Genomic DNA, 23,485 nt, shown 5'->3' on the forward strand with positions numbered 1-23,485 from the left:
TATACTGATTCCTCCCCGCCCCCAAAATGCTGTATGCAGGTTGATAGTAGACAGGCTCCAGTAGAAAGCACAAAGTTTAAAAACAAAAACAAAAAAAACACCACAGGCTATTTGACAATGTAGGGGTCTTTTATTCGAGAACTGGATCACTTTGCTCGTCTCTGTTTGGAAAGAAGTTATGTGCAGTGTGACATGTATGCAATGGTAAAATAAAGGAGCAGATTAATGTGCTTTGCTTTCTGAAACTGCATTCTGAAATGTAAGGGGAACGGGCCTTTCCAGAAACATCTGTAAGGCTTGCTTTCTCACCAAGTTCCTTTATCAATGGAAGGAAGAAGTGTGTTGGGACTGATGCATTTCAAGTCATTCAAAATGATCACAGCCAAGTTTGCAGGTGACTCCCAAATTATTCAGGATGGTGAAGGCCACAGTAGACTCTCCGTATGTGGTGAAGGGGCATCAAAATGGCAAATGAGTTTCAATGTAAGTGTAAAATCATGCACACCAAGGCAAAAGAAAGAAAGAAGAGATAAAAGTTGATGGGTGGGATCTTAATTGGTTGTGACTGACTGCTATAAGAGGTTTGTGGTAGTGGTGGACGGCTCACTGTAACAGAGGAAGCAGTGAAAAAAGGTAGGCTGTTGGACATTATTAGGAAAGGGACTAAAATATAAAATTCTGTTGCCATAGTGCAGGGGTTGGAAACCTAAGGCCCACGGGGGTCATTTAACCTGCCATGAGCTGCCCCTGAGCTGCCCACTCGGCGAGTCCTGGCATGCTGTACTAAACCAGCATGGCATGGGGGCTCGCTTCCACAGTGCCGAAAATCACGTCTGCACAGATGCCGAAAAATGCGAGTGCGCGGGCGATCCGGCCCACGAAGGGATCTCCGCTGGAGTGAACCGGCCCAGGCTAGGTAAACCTTGCCAACCCCTGCCATAGTGCATATTCCAGCCATACTCCTCCGCCCGCTATCGCCGCCACCACCACAACAGCCGCCGCCGCCTCAGCTGGGCCCATGCCTGCCGGGAGCGGCAGCAGCAGCGCCCCGGCGCCCTTCCCTCACGGCGGCGACCCGGCCCTGAACAAGCAGGAGAAGGAGCTCAAGTGACGCTGCGCGCTGACGTCACAGGGCTGTAATGGTGGTGTGCCTCGAGATTTTTTTCATCAAACACGTGTGCCTTTGCCCAAAAAAGGTTGGGAAACACTGCTCTAATGTAGAGGTTTTACCTGAAGTGTTATAAACATTTCTGTTTGTGTCTCCTGTGATTAGACAGCAGCAGTTTGTGGTTTTGAGAGACTTCCAAGGACTCACCCAGATTATCATACCTCAGGATGAGGTGAGCTATCAAGGCTTGCTTCTGCAGTTGCACTGGTTAAATGATTTATTGTCGTCTGTCATGTTGCCCACCAAGCATTGCAATTATTCAAACATAATTCTGATTCTGAATATGTAACAGCAAACTTGATTTCCCATAACTACTTCTGATCATTTACAAGTGGACATACAACATATAGACGTTCATTCTGTGTGACTACACACAAGATTTATCAATGAATATACAATCATAAGTAGGTTATTTTTGCTTATATTCTGTGCTCATTTTAAAAGAAAAGTATTATCATTGGTGCCCTTATTGGTGTTATGAATACACTTAAACACATAAACGGTGCCTGAAAAGGGCTTTGGGACTCTTGTATTGTTTTTTATTTGTATATTATATTGTGTTACAGTTTGAATTCTATGAAATGTATAAGCATTAAAAGAAGCAATAAAATACAGTGGGACCTTGGGTTACGTACTTAATTCGTTCTGGAGGTCCGTTCTTAACCTGAAACTGTTCTTAACCTGAAGCACCACTTTAGCTAATGGGGCCTCCTGCTGCCAGAGCACGATTTCTGTTATTATCCTGAAGCAAAGTTCTTAACCCGAGGTAATATTTCTGGGTTAGCAGAGTCTGTAACCTGAAATGTCTGCAACCTGAAGCACCTGTAACCCGAGGTACCACTGTACAATTAAAAATCATACAACATCTAGCACAGTGTATTACAAATTCTACAGCAGGCAGAAAAGCCATCTCATGATCTCAGCAACTTTCAAGTGGTGTGGGATCAGGGGAGTTGGGAACCGCTGGCCTACAAGGATAATGCAGGGAAGTGAGCTTAGCAGTAGGGTGGAGGAAGAGCAGAAGCTGAATGTGACTTGTTTAAAGGTAGAAATCACAGTCTGCTGTTTATCTCGCCTGCCTGCCTGCCTTTTTCTTCTCATTTCAAGTAGGATAAAAGGGGGTCATTTATGCAGGCTAAGCACCCGCAGAAACTACGAGCCAACTCTATGCTTACTGCCTAGGATTCTAGAAAGGAGTGCTGAACTAGGTGGGATTTGATCTGATTCAGCAAATCACTTCTTATAATCTTAAGATAGAATTCATCAGCAGGATAATTCATTCTTGCTTGTGAATTTGTGGGCTGTGCAAATTCATCTTTGGCAGAGGAGCCTAATATTAGACTGCAATACTGAAATTGGCCCACTACTAAGGTAGCTCATCAGTTTTAAATCCCTGCTCCTAAACAATGTACCTGTGCAATCTTGTGTGTTGTTTCCATCTTTCTGCAGGCAGCTTCCCATTTGAGGAAGATCTTGTATGACACTCCAGTTGAATCCGTAGTGAGGCTGACTGGAACTGTTGTCCCCCGGCCTCCAGGACAGACAAACCCCGTGCGTACTTTGAGAATCTCCCCCTAATTTTATCTCAGTGCAACTTGGCCACTTCAAGACACTACAAACTATTTCCCGAAAGCTGAAATGTCTCCTCACATGTGACACAGTGTTTGGGTTTGGGAGGTGTGGGTCTGTATTTGTATTGCTTTGCCATTTACTCCTATTCTATTTGATAAAGGCCTGGCCGATATATTGATATATCGCCCAGGATCGGTATGAGGAGCAGACCGTGATGTCGGCTTCACTCAGCGGTATATTGCTGGTGAAACCGCCACAGCTCCTGAATACCTCTGCTAGCAGCAGTGCTTTTTTTCTAAAAAAAAGGTTTAGGGATACTCTCATTTTCCTACTCCTATTGAAATACTACACCCCTCAATAAGGCCAAACTTAGATTCACAAAATGTTTAGGGGTATGCGTACCTTGTGTCCCCCAGAAAAAAAGCACTGGCTAGCAGTGTCTGCTAGAGTTCCTTCCTCCAGCGGTGCTGCTAGCAGAGGGACTCAGGAGCGGTGAGTGAAATATATTGCTGAGTGAAACTGCCATCACACTCTGCCCTCATACGATGTGCCGATACAGCTTGTTCCTCCCTCTGCATCTTTAAACTACTTGACTGAGGAGTATGAAGCTGTCCTTACCTCAGCCGAGCAGTTAAAAAGGAGCCCTCAGCCCAGGTCTGGTTCCCATCAGCCAGTGGCAGGGTGGGGGCTCCTTGAAACTGCTCAGCTGAGGGTGAGTGTGCTTGCAGTGGCGAAGCTGCACGCTCTGACACTGGGGGCGGAGAGCAGGCGGGGCTGTGACTGGCGCACTTCCGGGGGGGCGTGGTATGCGTACTGGGGGCGTGGCACCCGGCATGGGGGCGGCTGCAATGGTACCCTCCCTGATGCGCCTGGGTGAAACCACCTCAGTTCTCAGGGTGAGAGCTGAGGCAGTTTCACCAGGTGCTTTGCAGGCAGAGGCCAATGCAGCTTGTTTTTTCAACAGTATATCGCCAAACTGTGATGTTTGGCTGGCGATGCACTGTGATGTTGAAAAGCTTGTATCGGCCAGCCCTAATTTGATAATAAAGGGCTGTAACCTCCTGACTTCAGCCTCACCTGAAGTTTCTGGTCTTGCTTGCTAAAAGTAGGCTGCCCCATTTCCACTTGCCCCAGTGAGTGTAACTGCCATTATCTGGTCAGTATTTGCCCAAGCCTGGAGCTGCAGAGGTGGGCAAGGATTGCCCTGGTGGTTACATAGCAACCCCCATTCCCTCAATGACAACAACAAGGTTGAGAGGAAGGCTGGGGGATCTTAGCTTCTGTGTGATTCCACCTTTCTTCCTTCAGATCTTTCATCTCATGACCTTTGCTTGGCTTAGCCCCCTGGCTCGCTTATATGCCTGCAGCTCAGCTTATCACGTGCAGCTGAAACAGTCACATATTTTTTCCATGCTAACGTCTTCCACTTCCCTCCCCTTTCTCTGTTTCCCCATATGTTGCATTTTAGTTTGTAAGTTCCTTGGCACAGAGGTCCTGTTACTGTGCCTTGCACTTTGATGGTACAATAGAAATGATTAATAATAATGCTTAAAATAAGCCATGCAGGGCCAAAGTGGCTAGGGTTAGTTTTTCCTGCTAAAACCAATTTCTGCCTTCCCTTCCCACCCCCAGTGGGGAGGAGACAGGAGGAAGAATTAATTGTCATTCTAAAGCAAAAGTTCCCAAACTTATTTGGCCTTCCACCCCCTTTTCAGCAAAAAATTACTCATTGCCCCCTGGAAATCTACCTTCTTTAAGTGAACAGAAAGTTGCAGTGACAAATTTGTGTTCTTTTATATACTGTATCTATATTTCTACTCACACCCTACAACATAGTAAAGAAATATGTAAATAAAACACCTTGAGGCTTGAAATTATAATTTTTTATTATAATCAACCGTAGTAACATTCACATTACAGAAAATTAAGATAATGAAGGATAATATTTTTTAAAAATTATGTATAACATTAAAAATAATCCTAATGAGAAGAATGAACCTGGTGTGCTGCTATCAATTTATTAATGTTTGGTTCAAATTTTTGTCAGCAGCATTCTGACTGTGATTAGTTATTTGTAGTCAATTTGTTTTTTTAGTTAACTGATTTGCTTGCCACTGGCCAAATAGAGAGGCAAGCTGTGATCCACTTTCTGGGTCTGGGTGAAGCCATAAAGGGTTCACTTAACCCCGGGAAATCCCCTCACCTCCAGCACCAGATCCAGGGGAGTATCGCTGTCCCCCAATGACGCCCGACCTGGCAGTAAGCGTCATTACACTACCGATAAAACATGTATGAGCGGTTTTTCAAAATTTTCTTCTGTCTTTATGCTTCCACTGCCCCCTTAGTTTTATTCAGCGTCCCCCAATTGCACCCAAGGCTACTACCACTCCCCTGGATCATTCCAGCACTCCCCACCTCTCAGGGGTGGTATCACCCACTTTGGGAAACACTGTTCTAAAGTGAATGTTCTGTCGATGCAAGGACTTCAGCTATTCTCTTCCACATCCTGTTTTGGGGGTTCACCCAACATCCCCCACATGAGGCAGGGAACTCTGTTGGGCTAGCAGAAGTTTTTGTGTTGGCTTCTGCTCGTGGGATTAATTAGTTGAATCTGGCCCAGTGGTGACTGGGAGCTTGAAGCCTGCCTTGGCCTTTCTCGTCCAGCTGAACTGCAGGAGGTGAGGCATGTTGGCTTGTCTCTGTGCTGGCCGGGTGCTTTAAGCCCAGGCAAGCCTCCATCTTCAAAATGGAGAAGGGAGACAGAAGTTTGTCTTTCCATTGGATAGGCTTAATTAGACAAAAAATAAAAAATAAACCAACAGGAAACATTCCAGTAAAATAATAAAGTATAGCACAGTTGCAGATAGCTATTGCTCCATCATCTCAGGGATGTATGTAAAAATAGTGGTGATTATTTTTCTCTTTCTTGTTCATTTTTAGAGATTGCCTACAGGTGATATTGAAGTTAAGGTGAAAACAGTAGAGATCCTGAACTCCTGTAAGAAACTTCCTTTTGAAATAAAAGACTTTGCCAAGGTGACTTTCTCTTTATTTCTGTGTGGTTGGCTGTTTGGTACAAAGCATATTTGAAATTCTTGGGTGACCTTGTTCTTCCAACCTTCCTCCTGTCCAGTCTTGTAGAAAGAAGGTTTGGGAAGAAGCGTGTGTTGATGATGTACAGTTCCAATTAACAGCTTTGGGGAAATGTTCCATAATTTGTCTTCAACTGAAAAGAATGATTAGCGATGGCTGGAGAGCGAAGGAAATATGTGAGAATGATTATTAGGCTTCAGAAATACTTCCATGACCTTGTGATCATGTGGTGGAATGCCTTCCTTACTGAAATTCAAGAGGCTCCATCACTACAGTGGACGCTCGGGTTGCGAACGTGATCTGTGCGGGATGCACATTCACAAACCACAGTGGCACGTCTGTGCATGCACGGGTTGCGATTCGGCGCTTCTGTGCATGTTCGACCCCCAAAACCAAAATATTATGAAAAAATTTATTACCCTGATCACGTATACCGTATTTTTTGCCCCATAGGACGCACCTAGTTTTTTTTTGGGGGGGGGGAATAAAGAAAAAATATTTTCCCCCAGGCGCGGGGCTTGCGCGGGGGAAGCCCGAGCTTCCCCCAACCCCAGCCCCGAGAACAGCCTGCTATCCACAAGCCTAGGGAGCCCGGCGGAAAGTCGCGCTGGTCTCCCCAGGCTTGCAGAGAGCTGTGCGAAGCCTGGGTGCGCTCTTCAGCGCGCCCTGGGCTTCAGAATGCAGACAGCTCTGCACAGCCCTCGGGAGCCCGGCGTGACGTCGCGACGGGCTCCCTAGGGCTGCGCAGAGCTGCCGAAGCCCGGGACTGCAGGCAGCTCTGCGCAGCCCTCGGGAGACCGGTGCAAAGTCGTGCTGGGCTCCCTAGGGCTGCGTGGAGCCCGGGACTGCAGGCAGCTCTGTGCAGCCCTCGGGAGCCCAGCGTGACTTCGCGCTGGGCTCCCTAGGGCTGCGCAGAGCTGCACGAAGCCCGGGGCTGCAGGCAGCTCTGTGCAGCCCTTGAGAGACTGGCACGACTTCGCGCCGGTCTCCCAAGGGTTGTGCAGAGCTTCCTGAAGCCTGGAGAACGAGAGGGGTCGGTGTGCACCGACCCCTCTCGCTCTCCAGGCTTCAGCGAAAGCCTGCATTCACCCCATAGGACGCACACACATTTCCCCTTCATTTTTGGAGGGGAAAAAGTGCGTCCTATAGGGCGAAAAATACGGTATATAAAAAGGCTAATTGAGAAGTTGGGGTAATACGTCCGTTTAAGATCTTATCAATGTCTCCGTATAATGTTGCCCAAATTTATTGAATTCCAGCACAGCTGCAACATAGGTAGAGATATGATCCAATTTCTGAACATCCCCTCCACCACCTTAGAAGTGGAGATGAATTTATATACAAGAGTCTTCTAGGAGTCTTGTACTGCTTATGAATCTACTTTAATGACAGTTCTTTATGTTTAGCTGATATATTATGAGAAGAATGTTTTTTCCCCCCACATGGCTAAGTATCTTCAACTATGTCACATTCTAAATCAGTGTTCCAGGACATTCTTAAACCCGTTTGGTGTCTGGGTTTATATTTGAGCAAATTTTTATAAGTATTTGAGATTATACCTTTTGAATAGTGTGAAAAAATAAGGATTAACTTTCCAAAATGGGAAAAATTACATGTGGGAGAGGTCTGAACCATTTTGCTGTGAAGAAAAGCACTTAATTTGTTGCCATTTAGCTATGTGATATGGATGTTTCCTAATTTCTTTTTAATTTCCTTTTCCCCCATAGGCTTCCCATTCATGTACTTACTTGTTTTTTCTTCTGACCTACAACCCCTTCCCCTTCTCAGAAAACCGAGGCCTTGCGAATGCAGTATCGCTATTTGGACCTGCGGAGCGCCCAGATGCAGTACAACCTACGAATGAGGTCCCAGGTGGTGATGAGAATGCGGGAATACCTCTGCAATCGTCATGGTGAGAGAAGTGCAGAGAAGTGGACAGGGGGTCTAGATCAGTGGTAGAGTACCTGCTTTGGGTCTCTGGCTCATTCCTTGACAGGCCTGGGAATATCCCTTGCCTGAAACTGACAGTACTGTTGACAGTAGATGGACCAGTGGTCTGACCTGGTTTCAGGCAACTTCCTTTGTTTCTAACTCATAACAGCATTTTAGTAATGCCTTTTATTTTCTCCTTTTACTCAATAACAAGTGATATATGAAATACGTTTTAGGCTTTGTGGATGTGGAAACGCCAACACTATTCAAGAAGACTCCAGGGGTAAGTATTTTCTCTGTGTATATTGCTTTGTAAAAGTTTCTTATTGTTTGATTCAGAAAGGATTTTCCTCAAAGTGGGAGGTTGAAGACAGCCATTACTCTTCCAGAGTGTCAGAGATTATTTGAAGCCACTGTCTCTGCCCTCAAAACAAATATTTTCTCTCTCAATCCTGAGTTCTGAAAAAGAGGGCGTTGAGTTCTTGAAAGAGGGCATTGGTACGCTAGCAGAAATTTGAGTTTTAACAAGGGAAGAAAAGAAAAAGCAAGCAAGTCCGAGTTCAGGTTCTGGTCAGGTAATCTCAGGCAAGACATGGATCAGTTTGCATAAAGCAATATTCACTGCCTGACATCCTCTATATGTTTTGAGCTACCACCCCTGTTTTCCCCAACCATTAACTCTGCTGGCTGGGGCTGACAGGAATTGTGGTCCAAAACATCGGGAGGGGAGCAGGTTGGGGGGAAGTTGTCATAAGGCAAGGACAAGCAGATTAGAGGTCTGATTCTTACAAGGCAAAGCAAGTAGCACCCTGGAGAGCTGCATCTGAAGCTCAGACTGAGCAGGCTCCAGTGTTGCTTTCACAACAAGCAAACCCAGACTGAGCTTTTTTCAGGGGTACAACTCCGTCTGAGTGGCTAGCTGCACCTTCAGTCTTGTCTCCAGGAGATGTGGAATTGAATCTCAAAGAATCGTAGAATTGTAGAATTGTAGAGTTGAAAGGAACCCCAAGAGTCATCTAGTTCAATCCTTTGCAATGCAGGAAAAGAACTAATAGCACGAATAGGGTTTGCTGTGACTATTAACAATTAGGATACAAAAAAGGGGAGGAGTGAGGAGGTCAAAGAAAGAAGGTAATGACAGATAAGGATTTGAGAATATTGGCTTTGTTTTTAAATTTTTTGTGGCTTATTTTTGCCTTTTGATTGTGTTGTGTTACGTGCTTTGTTTTTATTTTTTGATTTTGATTTTTATCAATCTGTATTGTTTGATTGTGGATTGTTTCTCTTTTGTTTTTTCTCTTTTTCTTCTCTGTTTTTTCTGTAATTCTAAAACTCTTAATAAATATCATTTTTTTAAAAAAAGAACAGATGTAAGGGTCCAATACATGTTGAGGGGGGCCTTCAATATTCCCGTGACAGCTGTTGGTGACTGCCTTGAACATCACTTGTTGAAAAAACAAGTTACAGGTTTTAACTTAATAACTAATAAGTTAAAGCTTAGCTCTATTATAGGTATAGATCAGAGGTAGGTTAGATCAGGGACCTCCTGTATGATGGGTGGGTGGAACAATGTGTGTACAAACTTGAATCACGTTTAAGTTATTTTTTAGTTGTTGGTTTTCTTAGCATTGTTTAATAGTCTGTAATTGTTTTACTAGTGATATTAATTATATGTTTTATGCTGTGCTTGCGATGTTCCATTGGGTTATTATTATTATTTATTTTTGCAAGCCATGTTGGGGTTTGTTTGAGTGGAAAGCAGCTTCAAAATACAATCACTCAAGCCCAGGGGGGTCATGACACCTGCTTTGTGAAGGGATGATTCAGTAGATTGGGGGAGTTTTGTGCCCCTGGCCTCAACTCCCATGGTGTGTGGCTCCCACTGCCATCTGAAGTGGGGAAGCCCATGGATCTATGATTGTGCAGGGTTTCAGGAGTCAGGGAAACTTGCACACATAGTGTTCCCTGCCTTAGGTGCCCCACACTAATGTGTAGATGGGGGTCGGGTGGAGCCATATGCCATGGAGTGCCCCTTCAGGCAAGTGTGCATGAAGTTTCAGGCTGAATCAAAGAGAAGCCTAGTTGCCTTCTGATGCTGAATGTATTACAACTTTGAGGAACACTGATGCAACAGCATCCAGGAGATCACCAGTCTCCCATTTCTTCTCCACCACTAAACAGTTTTAGTTTATTGTTTGTTATTTAATTTTTAAAAGGTGAACTGTAAATATGTGTAAGCTCCTGAAAAGAGGATGTGAACATCCCACCTGACTTGCAAGGGGGGAGGTGAAACTAAGGTTAACATGTTTATCAGGGCAGATTGTTTTGTGCCAGTAGATGTGAAACTGGGTTCTAAGGGCAGAAGAAGAACCTGCTCTACCATTGGAAATAAATATAATGTGTTTATTTGCCTCTGGTGTGTTTTAGGAACCCACATTAGTACTGACAATTAGCGTTCTTGCATGGCAACAACTGTGACATGCAGAAGACATGATTTGGTTTTGGTGGGTAAAGTGTATTAGTGGGTTTCCATTTCCTAGGTACCATATTTTTCGCTCTATAGGACGCACTTTTTCCCCTCCAAAAATTAAGGGGAAATGTTGTGTGCATCCTATAGAGCGAATGCAGGCTGCGCGGCTAAGCCCAAAGCCAGAACAGGGAGAAGGAGCGCTGCGGAGCGCTCCGTCTCGCTCTTCTAGCTTGGGGTTAGCTGCGCAAAGCCTCTGCAGGGCAGCGGGGTGCCTGCACCCCGCTGCCCTGTGGAGGCTCTAAAGGCTGTCCTCGAAGCCTGAAGCCCTTGGAGCGCAGTGGGAACTTGCGCTGAGCTCCAAAGGCTTCAGGGATCTTTGAGGCTGGCGGTGGGAGAAAGCAGCGCTTCCGCCCACCGCCAGCCCCACAACCTCGGAGGGCAGCGGGAAGGCAGCAAGCAGCCTTTGCGCTTCTCCCCGACCTGGTCTTTGAGGCTGGCGGTGGGGGAAAGCAGCACTTCCCCCTGCCAGCCCCAAAGAGCAGGTCAAAAGGAACCTGAGGCCTCCGGAGCCCAGAGGGAACTATCGCCGCACTCCAGAGGCTTCGGGTTGCCTTCACTGAAGCCTGGAGCGCGAGAGGGGTCAGTGCGCACCCACCCCTCTCGCTCTCCAGGCTTCCAAGGTAGCCGCCTGAAGCCTCCAGAGCGCAGCAGTAACTCCCGCTGTGCTCCGGAAGCTTTGGGTGAATGCACCTTGAACGCACCTTGTTTTAGATGGGGAGAACAAGAATTTTTTTTCCCCTGTTCTCCCCCTCCTATGGTCCGGTGCGTCCTATAGAGCGAAAAATACGGTAAATGCTGTGGGAAGGTGTTGAATCTTTCAAAGGGAGCTTGGTACAGGCAAAAAATATTTGGGGACCTGTTTTGTGGCTTATTGATCTGAAGTATAAGTTTCTGCATTTTCAAAGTCACTGCAATTCCTGCTGTTCTACCCTTCTTTTAATACCAGGGTGCAAAGGAATTTGTGGTGCCTTCACGAGAGGCTGGGAAGTTTTACTCACTGCCCCAGAGTCCTCAGCAGTTTAAGCAGCTATTGATGGTAGGAGGCCTGGACAGGTGAGTTTCTTGGGAACCTCCTGGTAAAAGGAATGTTACACGAGTGTCTTCTACATCGGGGAATGGAAACCCCGTTCCCTAGAGTGGGGTGGGGGTTGGGCGGCAGAGGTAACTTGTCACAGAAACTGACACCACTCTAATAAGAAGAATAGGGTTCACAATAAAGTTGGCACTGCCTGGTACCTGAGGACAAGCCACTGCAAATCTGCTCAGCAGGAGTGCATTCTCATGGTGCTTTGGCAAGGTAAAGGGTAAAGGTAAAGGACCCCTGGACAAAAGGGCCCCTGCTCATAGCAATGTGAGACCCCCCTGCTGTCTCCTGAGTTGGTGGAGCAGTTGCACTGCTGAGTTGTAAGGCAAACAGAAGCAGCAGTAGAGACACAAACCTCGGCAGTGTGGCAGAGAATCTCCTTTTCTCTTCTCCTCCCCTAGCTTTCTCTGGCAGTGCAAAGGAATTGTTCTGCAGACAGGTCAGTGGTGACACCAAATTAGAACTTGACAGGTAATCAAGCCAAAGTGTGTGGAGCACTGAGTCCTGGTTCAACGATCATGAAAAATACTCACTTGGGCATAAACCTCCTTCCTCTGACCACTGATTATTCCTTCTCTTCTGTGTCCACTAGCTTCGTGCTAGTTATCATAGCCACTACTCAAGCAGCTCTTTCCTTCTGCCTGCCGATGGTCAATATCTTTGGAAAAAATGCTATTAATACTTTGTAAGCAGAATGGTGACAGTGGTGACCTTCAATTCCAATGGCAGGTACTTCCAAGTAGCCCGCTGCTATCGAGATGAAGGTTCCAAGCCAGACAGGCAGCCTGAATTCACTCAGGTAATTGATATCCTTTGCTATGTATTTTTTACAATTTGATGTAAGATTTAAAAGCTCTAAGGAAATCTTGGACACGTGATCGGCACAACTTGTACAGCAGGTACAAGACATGATCTTTTTGTAACATAAAGTGTCCTTTTGCTACAGTGTTTAAAACAGTAATTTCTAACATTCCAAAAACACATTAAGGACCAAGCCAAAAAGTGAAGGTGTGTCACGTGCCAATTACTGTGGGATTAGAACTTTGGCAAAATATTCCCTGGGAGCTTTTCACACCTGGGCAAATTAATTTGCTGTAAGGAAGGTTTCCTGCTGTAACTTTCAGATGCATCTGATAAAGTGGACCGTAGAACCTGAAAGCTTATGCAGTAATAAATGCATTGGTCTACAATCCTATCCCCACTGACTGTAAGAGGCGTAGTTCCTTTGAAGGGTATATATTGTAAAAAAAAAAAAAAAAAAGTTTTTAAGTTACAACAAGGAGTAGTGACATCAAAATATTACAAACGAATCTCCAGTGCCAAATCCTCCAGTTTGAAATGGGTGCTGTGAACCTCAATAAATTATTTTAATTTATTATCTGTCCTTCACCATAAGGTCCCATTATGGGCTAAAACAACTTAAAATCACAAAACTAGGGTGGGTTGTAAAAATATACATCTCAGGTGTTAAAAGTCAGAGGTGCAACTTCAGGATTTGTTGAAAAATGTATAGTGGTTAGGTGCAAGCTTACTTACTTGACTTGGGGTTCGGCAGCTGTCCCCCTGCCTCCCCTGGCTACGCCCATGCCTGGAAATGAACTGGCAACCAGTGCAATTGTTTTAAAACATGTGGTCTGAATTTTGAACCAATAATCTGGCTGCTGCACTTTGGTCCAGTTGAAGTTTCTGAGTAATCTTTAGGCACAGCACCACATAGAGCGCATTGCAATAATCCAGTCTAGAAGTTACCAGAGCATGGAGTACAGTGGTCAGTTACCCACCCTCCAAAGGGGCTGTAACCAGTGAGCTAGCCAGAGCTGAAAAAAGGTACACCTGGCCACTAAGCCTGGATTCAAACACCTGTACCTTTTCCAGAATTTAGCTTCCATTATACTTCTCTTGTTTCAGTTATAAATATCTATTTTGTAAGAGTTTTAGATACGGAAAAATAATGTTCTTATGGTGCCTTTGAATGTTACTTATTCCCCTCCCTTTTTCTCTCTCTTTAATTCCCCCTCCCTCAAGATTGATATTGAGGTGTCATTTGCAGACCAAGCTGGGATTCAGGCTTTAATTGAGGGCTTGCTGCAGTATTCCTGGCCTGAGGAGAAGGGACCCGTCACAATACCTTTTCCATCCATGACCTATGATGAAGCTCTGGCCACCTATGGGACCGATAAGCCAGACACTCGCTTTGAAATGAAGGTGTGTTCTGGAAACTAAGTCCTGTTCAGGAAAGTTTACAGAGTTGGGTATGATAGTTACTTATGTTTTAAGCAAATTTCTTAACCATCCTTTACTATATAGCTTCATGTAACTGTAAGGAAAGATACACAGGCTGTAGCCTCCTGCTTTCCTCACTTGGCACTAAACCTGCTTCAAAGCTCTGAGCGACAAGTGCAAATGCCTTTTCAAAATTGTATTAAATGATCATTGTTTCTGTATGTGGACAGAAAGCACAAGAAGAGTGAGCATCTGAGCCACATAAAAGCAAATCGTCTTTTTAGTTCCTACAGTATCCCAAGGTCAACTTGGTCAGGTGCGTCAGTGAACTGTGGCCCATGAAAATTTAGCACCACAATAAAAAATTGTTGTCTTTAAAGGCCAGAAGACTCTTTTTGCAGCAGTGTTCAAATCAGCAGTGTGGCCAGGTGGGAGACCATGATTTGGCTAAACTTGTTGGGGGGGCAGTTTAGGCACAGGCCGCTATCTACCCCCCCCCCCCCGCGCAAGTACTACTTTGGTGTCTTTGCTGCAACAGACTAACATGGTTAGAACTTGAGTCATGTAAGGAAGAATTTTCCAAAACTTCTGTTGCGATTCACTGTGAATGGGTGCGGAGGGTAGCTCTAGAAAGATTCCAAAGACTTTTACTAATATTGTGGCTTGTGCAAAAATTGACAACTGGCATGCAGAAGTAATGGGGATGGAGAAATGAGAAGCTCTTGGTGGCCGAAGTGTGTGTACGCATCCACCAACATCCCTGCCAATTACCTGTTTTTGCAGTGCTTGAAGGTGGTGGTTCAGCAGGCTGTCTCTCTTATGTGTCATGTGCTGCCTTAACAACCCTCCAACTTCTTACTTCTAATGCTCAGATAATTGATGTCACTGATGTGTTCAGGAACACAGAAGTTGGAGTTCTGCAGAAATCTCTCAATGAGCCCCGGGGCACCGTCAGAGCCATTTGCATTCCGCAGGGAGCGGTGAGTAGTTCTGCTCTCTTTTCCAAATGTTGTTTATAATGTTGCTCTTTATAATGGAGAAACTTTCTTAACAGTTTAAATTTGCAGGAACTCAGGGCAAATAGAGGACTTTCAAATACTTTCCTTTTTTCTCTCATGTTGATGAGAGAGGTTATTCATTAAACCTGGGCACATTAAATATAATTTTTGCACTGTCGTGGCTGTGCTTTTATTGTACCTAAGAACTGCCAAAGTTTTCTTTGCCAGGAATTACTATATTCATTACAAGTTTACTTTCCTTGCATTTTGTTGTTGTTCTCTTTTAGTTTTTGTTCAGCTATTTTTCTTTGTATTCTGCATATTGCTTTTATAAGGTAATTGATTCCTTGTAAAAGTGTAACATGGAGAGTTTTAAAATACAATGTGAAAAAGTTTAATAAAATATGGAGCATTAACCACCACCACTCTGCATAATTTTAGGAAAAAACAGCTAAAGGTAATAATAATGCCCTTCAGAGTATATAGGCTTAATTGAATGATCTGTTCTTCTCTGTTGTTATCTTTTATTTAGAAACATCTTCGGAATAAAGATTTGGAGTCATTAAATGAATTGGCAAAATCCCAGTTTAACCAGGTAAGGCACAGAAACGTCCACTTCCATTAGTACAGTGGTACCACTGGATACGAACGGGATCCATTCTGGATCCCCGTTCGCATCCTGAAGCGAACGTAACCCGTGCATGCACGGGGCGCGATTTGTCACTTCCGCGCATGCGCGTGACGTCATTTTGACAGTCTGCACATGCGCAAGCGGCGAAACCTGGAAGTAGCACATTCCGTTATTTCCTGGTCACCGCGGAGCGCAACCCGAAAGCACTCAACCTGAAGCATATTTAACCCGAGGTATGACTGTAATTTCTTCTAAACTGCGTGAGATGTGATGTTGCTCAGCTCTCATTCCTTTCAGTAAGGCTGGGGCAGGAGGAATTTCCCATGAATTGATTGTTCATCTGCTGGTGTTAATTTGAAAAGAGAGCTGAATGCAAATAATACGTGAGAACAAGATCAAAATTAGCTCTGAGGACAGGTCTGTCCAGGACTACTAGCCATAAGTGATCATATTTGATGGTTTTGATCCCTGGATGCTGGGGATGAGGAACGTGGAATGAGTATTGCCATCATGCTCTTCTCTGCAAGAAGTAACTGGTTGGAGATAAAATGCTGCACCCAAATCTGATCCAGAAAGGCATTTGTTAGTGTTTGCAGTCTTTGCATTAAACTGTACAATGCTGTGAGAATAAAAATATTCAAACATTATAAAGACCATGCACATTGGCCACCAACCACAGAACAAGAATGAGCACCTGAGGTGCATAAGGAGCTGCATAGCTGAGTGTGGAGTTGTGTAGCAGGATTTCAGAGCTATTTTCCTGTGTCTTTGCTTCTAGGGAGTTGGATTGCGCTGTGCCAGACCTTTCCACACCACAATGGTAACTGCTTTAGAATTAGGCTTACCATTTGTGTCTCCTCTTCTTCAGTTTGCTCCCTACCTTGCCTCTTTTCAGTGCTTTCAGGAATACGGTCATTCTTTTGCAGAAATCCCTCAAGCAAATGATGGCTATATAAAATTGGGTTGGTTTTTTTTATTAAACCTTTGTCAGTTGTGTTCATTGCTGACATGGATTTGGCCTCCTTGTATCTACTTGCTTTTTCAGGAACTGCCTAAGTTTCTCTTCTGCCCTTTTCTCCTGAACAGGGAATATTGCACTTCATTTTGAGGTCTGATGGCAGCATGAAGTCCGCACTTGGTAAGTTCCTGAATGAAGAACAAAAACTGGAGCTTGTCAGAGCAGTTCAGGCCAATGTGGATGACGTCGTGTTGCTGGCAGCTGGAGAGCATGAGAAAGTGGTAAGCAGAATATTTGACTTCGTAACTTAAAAAGTAGCACTATATGCCTTGGCAGCTAAGAAGATCAGGAGAAAAGAACTAGATAAAATAGCGGTCAGTTGCAAAGGTGATTTGGACATTTAAGCTGGCACATTCTACGTGAGAACCCCCTGCTATTTTATCATATGCAACAAATAATTTTTAGGAGAAGTGATCGTGGTTTATTGTATCTGCAGTGTCTGATGTTTTTATGGTTTTTTATACTTATTGTTGCTTTTCTTTTTGTTCCCATTGTGAATGATGCCATGGCCTTTGGCTAGTGCAATAAAGTTTATTATGATGGTGGCAAGGAGAATATTGGGTCCTCAAGTCTTTTATTGTTCTCATCAGCATAATTACTATCAAGTTTTCTGCTTGATCAGCTATTTCAGGTCAGCAGAAGATTTGGCAGGCCCACCTCCTTGGTGGTGTTTAGACAGCAACTGAAGGCTGTTCAGTTCTGATGTACCTATTGCACAACCACTTTCAGGTTTTCCCACTCCCCTTTTGTAAATCTGTTTTATGTGCAGTTTTCCATTAGTATGTTAAAACACATTATTGTTTAAGAAGTGTGTTAGACACCTTGGAATGGAAAGGCATTATATAAAATACTTTAATTCCTCAAAGCTGAACATAGCCTAAGTACCATATATGATGACTTCCACAACCTTAACAGCTCTCCAGCTGAGTTTAGGCTGATGAGTTGAAAGTTGCTTATTCCTACTCTGTTGTAAGACTTTTAAAACCTTGACTAATTCCCCCAGATCATCTGCAAGGTCAGAATGTTTCCCATATCTCTCATAGAGCCAAAGGATGGCTTTATAGCTGAGGCACTCCTTATAAAACAGAGACCCAATGTAATGTAGTTTTGAGAATTTTTAAAGTAGGAAGTACAAACTGAATGTCAGATAACTTGGATGCAAGATGACTAAATAGCAGCTGTTTTATATTAGAAAGTGTTTTCTACCTTTTTTGATGTTTGAAGAAATGTAAATTTAATCCAAGAAGTCTTAAGTGAAGCATATAATCCACTAAATTATCTGCCTCTGTTATTCACTAAATAAAATAAAGTGTAGAATATGATTGTTGTCGCCTTAAGCTACAGTCTTTTATCTCTCTCTGTCTCTCTCTCTCTCTCTCTCTCCCCCCCCCCCCCCCGTTCTTTTTAGTGTTCTACATTGGGAAAGTTGCGCTTGGAGGCTGCTGATCTTCTGGAAGCAAGAGGCCTGTCCCTTCGCAACCCCTCTGCCTTTCATTTTCTATGGGTGGTGGATTTCCCCCTTTTCCTCCGAAAAGAAGAAAACCCCAGGCAGTTGGAGTCAGCTCACCATCCCTTCACTGCCCCCCACCCCTCTGATGAGCACCTCCTCATTACAGATCCTGCCAAGGTGACTTGGTGCCTTTTTTGTTTTTTGTTTAGTGTATTCAAAGAAGCCATGCAGGGCTAGAAAAGGAAAGGCAAAACAGCCTTGGAGGATTGTTCCACTCCCTTGAGCAGATTTCTGTCTCTGATGAAGCTAGTATTCACCGTAGTTCAAAGCATTTTTATTGCAGATAGTTTTCAATAGCTAACATTAAGTTGGTTTTACTTTTGCCGTTGGTACAATCCAGCCCATTTTTCTTTCAATGAGATACGTCACCAACCAGGACAGGTGGATCCATAACTTCCTGAATCCCTAAATAACTCTGCCTCACCTGGATTTATTGATTCCATCCAGGCACTTGGGAACTTCATTGCATAGTGGTGAGCTTTCACCCCAAAATCTCCAGAAGATCTTACCAAGCAGTTTCCTGTATTGGTTACATAGTGTGCAGCATAGGAATTTGTAAGCCTAGCACCCAAGAAGCGAAATAGTAATCCTTGCCAGCACCACCTTTTGGAATCTACCTACAAGATAGGAGCAAGAACGCTACTGTTGAGAGGTGTGTAAATGGAAAACTCAGGTGCTTCCTGAAAAGCATGGAGAGAGAGAAGGAAACCAAAGATGTGTCAGCCTTACAGTTGAAGGAAAATAGAGGTGGCATCATGCACTGATGATTCATAGGATTTATTTTAATGACCTGCGCTTTCAACCCATTAATTGCAGTGGCCCGTTGTAATTCACTGGTTTTTAACTTTTGCTAGATAATGCTTTACAATTTAAAAATTGGTTTTTAATAGATGTTTGTTTTCACAAGCCTTGTGTTTTGAGCAGTAGTAGTCTAGAAATGTAGCAGCAGTGGTAGAACTGCGGAAATGTGGAAGTGTGTGATACTGTGGAATTACCAATTACTTGGGTTTTTGGACCCCCAATTTCTATCTACCTTGTCTCTAAGCAAATTTCCACCTAGTTCAATAGCACTCTCAGGAGAGATTGTATTTCACACAGATGCAAAGGGTACAAAGAGAAGTATATAGTCAAATTCTCTTTCTGTTCTTGCCAGGTCCGTGGTCAGCACTATGATCTGGTGCTTAACGGTAATGAGATTGGAGGTGGCTCCATTCGAATACACAGCGCAAAGCTGCAGCGTTTCATTCTTGAGACAGTGCTGAAGGTAATAGCAAAAGTGATTCTGCATATTATTTAAAACATTCAATCATATACTGCTCCTCATCCTATTGGATTTCACAGTGAGTTTCAATCAATATATGATGGTATCTATCAAGCAGCTAGTCTGCATGCTTAGTTGTTCTTGTTCAGCAGCAGAGGACTATGCAGATTGCAGCTCACAAGTGTTTCACACTTACACTGAGAAAATCTGAGCTGAGCCACACATGCTCACAGAAGGGGGTGGGGGGAGCAGAGATTAGAAAGCAGGTTTACCAAGTCTGGCCCTTTCAAGTCATGCTGGTTATTAATACTTGCTTTTTTCTAGGAGGACACAGAGCTGCTTTCTCACCTGCTTGAAGCACTGGACAGTGGGGCACCTCCGCATGGGGGAATAGCATTAGGTCAGTATCTGCTTTTACTTGAATCACAATTAACACTGACCATCAACACTAATATTACTTTTCATTGATACATTACACATACCCTGATGCTGGAATAAAAAAATTCCTTCCAGTAGCACCTTAAAGACCAACTAAGTTGCTTTAAGGTGCTACTGGAAGGAATTTTTTTATTTTGACTATGGCAGACCAACACGGCTACCTATCTGTAACCTGATGCTGGAGTGACTAAACTAACAGTTCCTGAATTAATCTAGATTTCCACCCCTGCCCCAGTTGCAGTCCCTAAGAAAAACACGTTTGGATGAGCAGTATTTGTGGCAATCTGATTTCGCTGTGGGCTATTTTATTACCTGGGCACGTGTGTGTATGTGTGCGTGCACACTAACCTCACCTTTATCAAAGTCAGTTCAGAAAAGCATGTCGTTTTAACGCAAAAATAAGTATTATACAAGGTACTCTTTTGAAAAGTCTGATTGCAGATTCTACACCTTGGGAAAATTTGCACATAAACCAAAGTGCTCTAGATCACCACATTGCTGCAAAAGCCCTCAGTCATTTAACCTGCAACTCAGATATGTTTGCTAGTTAGACTCCCAAGTGCCAGCAAAACCCCGTTCTGAATCTCATGAATAGAACTTTAGCCAACAGCCATCCTGGATGGGAAAGCCCTCACACCAAGAACAATGAACACAAGATCTACATATGTTCATGCACACTTCCAGTCTGTTTTGTTGCTAGAAGCAGAGCTTGAAATAAACAGTTCCAAATGTGCTGCTTGTTAGAGGCCACACATCTGGTGACAAAATCAAACATTATTATACTCGAGTCATTTTATTTAGCATTATTGTTTGCATGCACAATATATATTGGTCATGGAAAGGTTTTGGTGCTATGGAAGAATGGCCTCACAGACTCTTTCCAATGCCCATTGAAATTTGATGCTGCCACTAATATTCAATGTCTGTCTTTTAGGACTTGACAGGCTGATTTGCCTTCTAGTAGGAGCTGCAAGTATTCGAGATGTCATTGCCTTCCCCAAATCGTTCAAGGGAAGAGACCTGATGTGCAATTCTCCAGATTACATTGCTCCAGAAGAGCTGGAACCGTACCATGTCAAGATTGCAGAGCCCATGCCAGAAGTGAAAGTGAAAAGTAACTGACTACTGTACATGGCAGAAATGAAGAGTAAATCATCCAGTAGTGAACCCATTGGATTTTTGGAACTGTTAAGATGGCCTCCTGTACTTACTTTTGATGGGAAAATGGAGCGCTTCACACTACAGCAGATCCCTTTGAGCACGACTGCTGGAGAAATCAGGCACTAGTGACTAGATGGGTGCATGTTTTTAAAAAATCAGTGACTTGAGGCAAGTGAAGAATTGTTTGTAAGCACAGGCTATAATTCGTTTTTTATTGCAAGTTTTTGTACTATTTTGTAAAACGCAGTAAAAACTAGTTGCATGCTTCAGATTTTGGAGCTCTCAGAAGTGTTTAGGAAGCAATTTTTCTAATCACCTTTAGATCCCACCTCAAGGTGCCATACTTGAGTCCTCTCATTTTATCCTCAAAATACTGAGAGGCAGGCTCAGCTGCTTCAGCAGTAGCATGGCAATGGGGGGGCAGGGTAAGTAGGGCATCAGAACATAATAAACCATAATAGACCGCTAGCTCTTGCCCGGTGCAACTTTTTAGAATAATTAGGTCTTTAACAGCCAAATTTAAATACGAATTTGACCCACAGCTGTGAGGCATTTGCGAGTTTTCTTGCGGAGAAACTCTTGCTGCTCTGCCATGACGTCCCTGCCAATTTGGATACAGTAGCAGAACTGGAGGCCCCTCGACTGTCCTCAGGTCCAGTATTGGACCAGTTCGATCGGATACTCCCTGCCAATGTAGACAGATTCCTCCAAGCTGGAAGGCCCACCACTTGCCCCCTTGACCCTCCTGGCTGATTAGAGCGTGTCCAGACGAGGTGCGGGACCCCCTGGGTGAGATCATCAATCAGTCCCTTGGCACAGATACTTTCCCAGGGGAGTTGAAGGAAGCAGTGGTGCGTCTGCTCTTAAAGAAAACATCTCTAGATCCTTTAAGGTAAAGGTAGCCCTGCCCATACGGGCCAGTCGTGTCTGACTCTGGGGTTGCGCGCCCATCTCGCTTAAGAGGCCGGGGGCCAGAGCTGCCGGGCCACGTGGCCAGCGTGATGAAGCTGCTCTGGCGAGCCAGCACCAGCGCCGCACATGGAAACGCCGTTTACCTTCCCGCTATAAAGCGGTACCTATTTATCTACTTGCACTTGGGGGTGCTTTTGAACTGCTAGGTGGGCAGGAGCTGGGACCGAAGACGGGAGCTCACCCCGCCGCGGGGATTCGAACCGCCGACCATACGATCAGCAAGTCCTAGGCACTGCGGTTTTACCCACAGCGCCACCCGCGTCCCCTCTAGATCCTTTAGATCCAGTTACTGCCCGGTTTTGAATCTTCCGTGCCTGGGTAAGGTAATTGAGTGAGTGGTTGCTGAACAGCTTGGTAGGTTTCTGGATGAAACATTGGCTTTAAATCCATTTCAGTCCGGATTCCGTCCTGGTTTTGGGACCGAGACGGGTCTGATCACCCTAACACAGGGGTCTGCAACCTTTAAGACAAAAAGAGCCACTTGGACCGAAGAAAAAAACAACTAGGAGCCGGAAAACCACTGCAACATTTAAAACAGTGGGGAGTGTCGGGGCACACAATGCGCCTCCTCCCCTCGCTAGTATCCGCCCCGGAGCCGCGGCAAAGGTGTAAAAGAGCCACATGCGGCTCCGGAGCCGCGGGTTGCTGACCCCTGCCCTAACAGATCTCCATAGACAGCCGGATTGAGGCGGGTCAGGACTGCTGATTCTCTTAGATCTGTCAGCAGCCTTCGACACGGTTGATCACGAACTTTTGGGCCACTGCCTTTCCGACGTGGGGGATTCAGGGCAGTTAGACAATGGCTGTGCTCCTTTATCTCAGGTCGGGGACAGAGGGTGGCGCTAGGGAGGGAGTTGTCGCCGCGGCACTCCTTGGTGTGTGGAGTCCTGCAGGGCGCAATCCTTTCCCTGATGCTTTTTAATATCTTTATGTGCCCCTGTGCCCAAATTGTTTGGAGCTTTGGGCTGGGTTGTCATCAGTATGCTGGCACTCAGCTTTTTGTTGATGGATAGCCACCCTGACTGGGCCCCAGAAACGCTGACCAGATGCTTGGAAGCTATGGCTGGATGTCTGCGTGGGAGCCGGTTGAAGTTAAATCCTTTGAACACAGAGGTCCTCTGGCTGGGTCGGGACTACATGGGGTTGGGGGGGGGTCAACTCCCATCCCTTGCGAGGGCTCAATTAGTGCCAGCACCTTTTGCCAAGAGCGTGGGTGTAACCTTCTACGCCTCCCTTTCCATGGAGGCACAGGTTGCAGCCACAGCAAAAGTGGCATTTTCCCTTCCTTTCTCACCCCAATCTGGCCAGTGATTCACGCAGTCCCCTCCAGGCTTGAATATTGTAACTCGCTCTACGCAGGGCTGCCCTTGAAGCTGGTCCTTGCAGAGGGATCACATTCATCCAGTGCTTTACCAGCTGCACTGGCTCCCAGTGGAGTACAGGGTCAGGTTTAAGGTGGTTTTGACCTTTAATGCCCTATGCAGCCTAGGATCCTCGTACCTACGGGACCACATCTTCTGGTATGCTCCACAGAGGACCTCAAGGTCCAGAAATGACCTTTTGTAGGTCCCAGGTTTCAAGGTGGTTAGATTGGTCTCAACTAGGGCCAGGGTTTACACAGTCTGACCCTTATGTTTCCCTCCCCTTATGGTCTTGATTTATTGGCTATTTTAAAATGAGGTTGCATTTTAACCTGTATTTTAAATTGGTGACCCCCCTTTTTCCCCTATTATGTTTTTACTGTGATTTTATTGGTGTTAGCCGCCCTGAGCCCGGCTTTGGCTGCATATAAATAAAATTTATTATATCAAACAAAAGCCAGATTGTTCAATAATCAATTAACAAGCATATTCTTTGATGGATGCCAATTATTTTAGGTGGTTAATTTGTATAT

General features: G+C 44.8%; 1 protein-coding gene across 2 annotated transcripts in view; it reads left to right on the forward strand.

Moving 5' to 3' along the window:
* Positions 1-23,485, forward strand: part of DARS2 (aspartyl-tRNA synthetase 2, mitochondrial) — a 1,012,941-nt gene that overhangs the window by 7,604 nt on the left and 981,852 nt on the right. The window contains exons 3-19 of one of the 2 annotated variants that reach the window (XM_083507139.1): positions 1,274-1,340; positions 2,618-2,719; positions 5,681-5,776; positions 7,622-7,745; positions 8,002-8,048; positions 11,242-11,348; positions 12,109-12,178; positions 13,405-13,584; positions 14,475-14,582; positions 15,133-15,195; positions 16,318-16,470; positions 17,658-17,876; positions 18,913-19,023; positions 19,345-19,420; positions 20,393-21,511; positions 21,872-22,042; positions 22,256-22,932. In XM_083507139.1, the coding sequence (XP_083363265.1) occupies positions 1,274-1,340; positions 2,618-2,719; positions 5,681-5,776; positions 7,622-7,745; positions 8,002-8,048; positions 11,242-11,348; positions 12,109-12,178; positions 13,405-13,584; positions 14,475-14,582; positions 15,133-15,195; positions 16,318-16,470; positions 17,658-17,876; positions 18,913-19,023; positions 19,345-19,420; positions 20,393-20,580 (1,711 nt within the window). In that variant the 3' untranslated portion in view covers positions 20,581-21,511; positions 21,872-22,042; positions 22,256-22,932. Of the gene's footprint in view, positions 1-1,273; positions 1,341-2,617; positions 2,720-5,680; positions 5,777-7,621; positions 7,746-8,001; positions 8,049-11,241; positions 11,349-12,108; positions 12,179-13,404; positions 13,585-14,474; positions 14,583-15,132; positions 15,196-16,317; positions 16,471-17,657; positions 17,877-18,912; positions 19,024-19,344; positions 19,421-20,392; positions 21,512-21,871; positions 22,043-22,255; positions 23,409-23,485 lie in introns of those variants that run through there. The other variant, XM_083507138.1, reaches the window with a different exon arrangement.

Source organism: Podarcis liolepis, assembly GCF_965112155.1.
Source record: "Podarcis liolepis genome assembly, chromosome: 6".
NCBI lineage: Eukaryota > Metazoa > Chordata > Lepidosauria > Squamata > Lacertidae > Podarcis > Podarcis liolepis.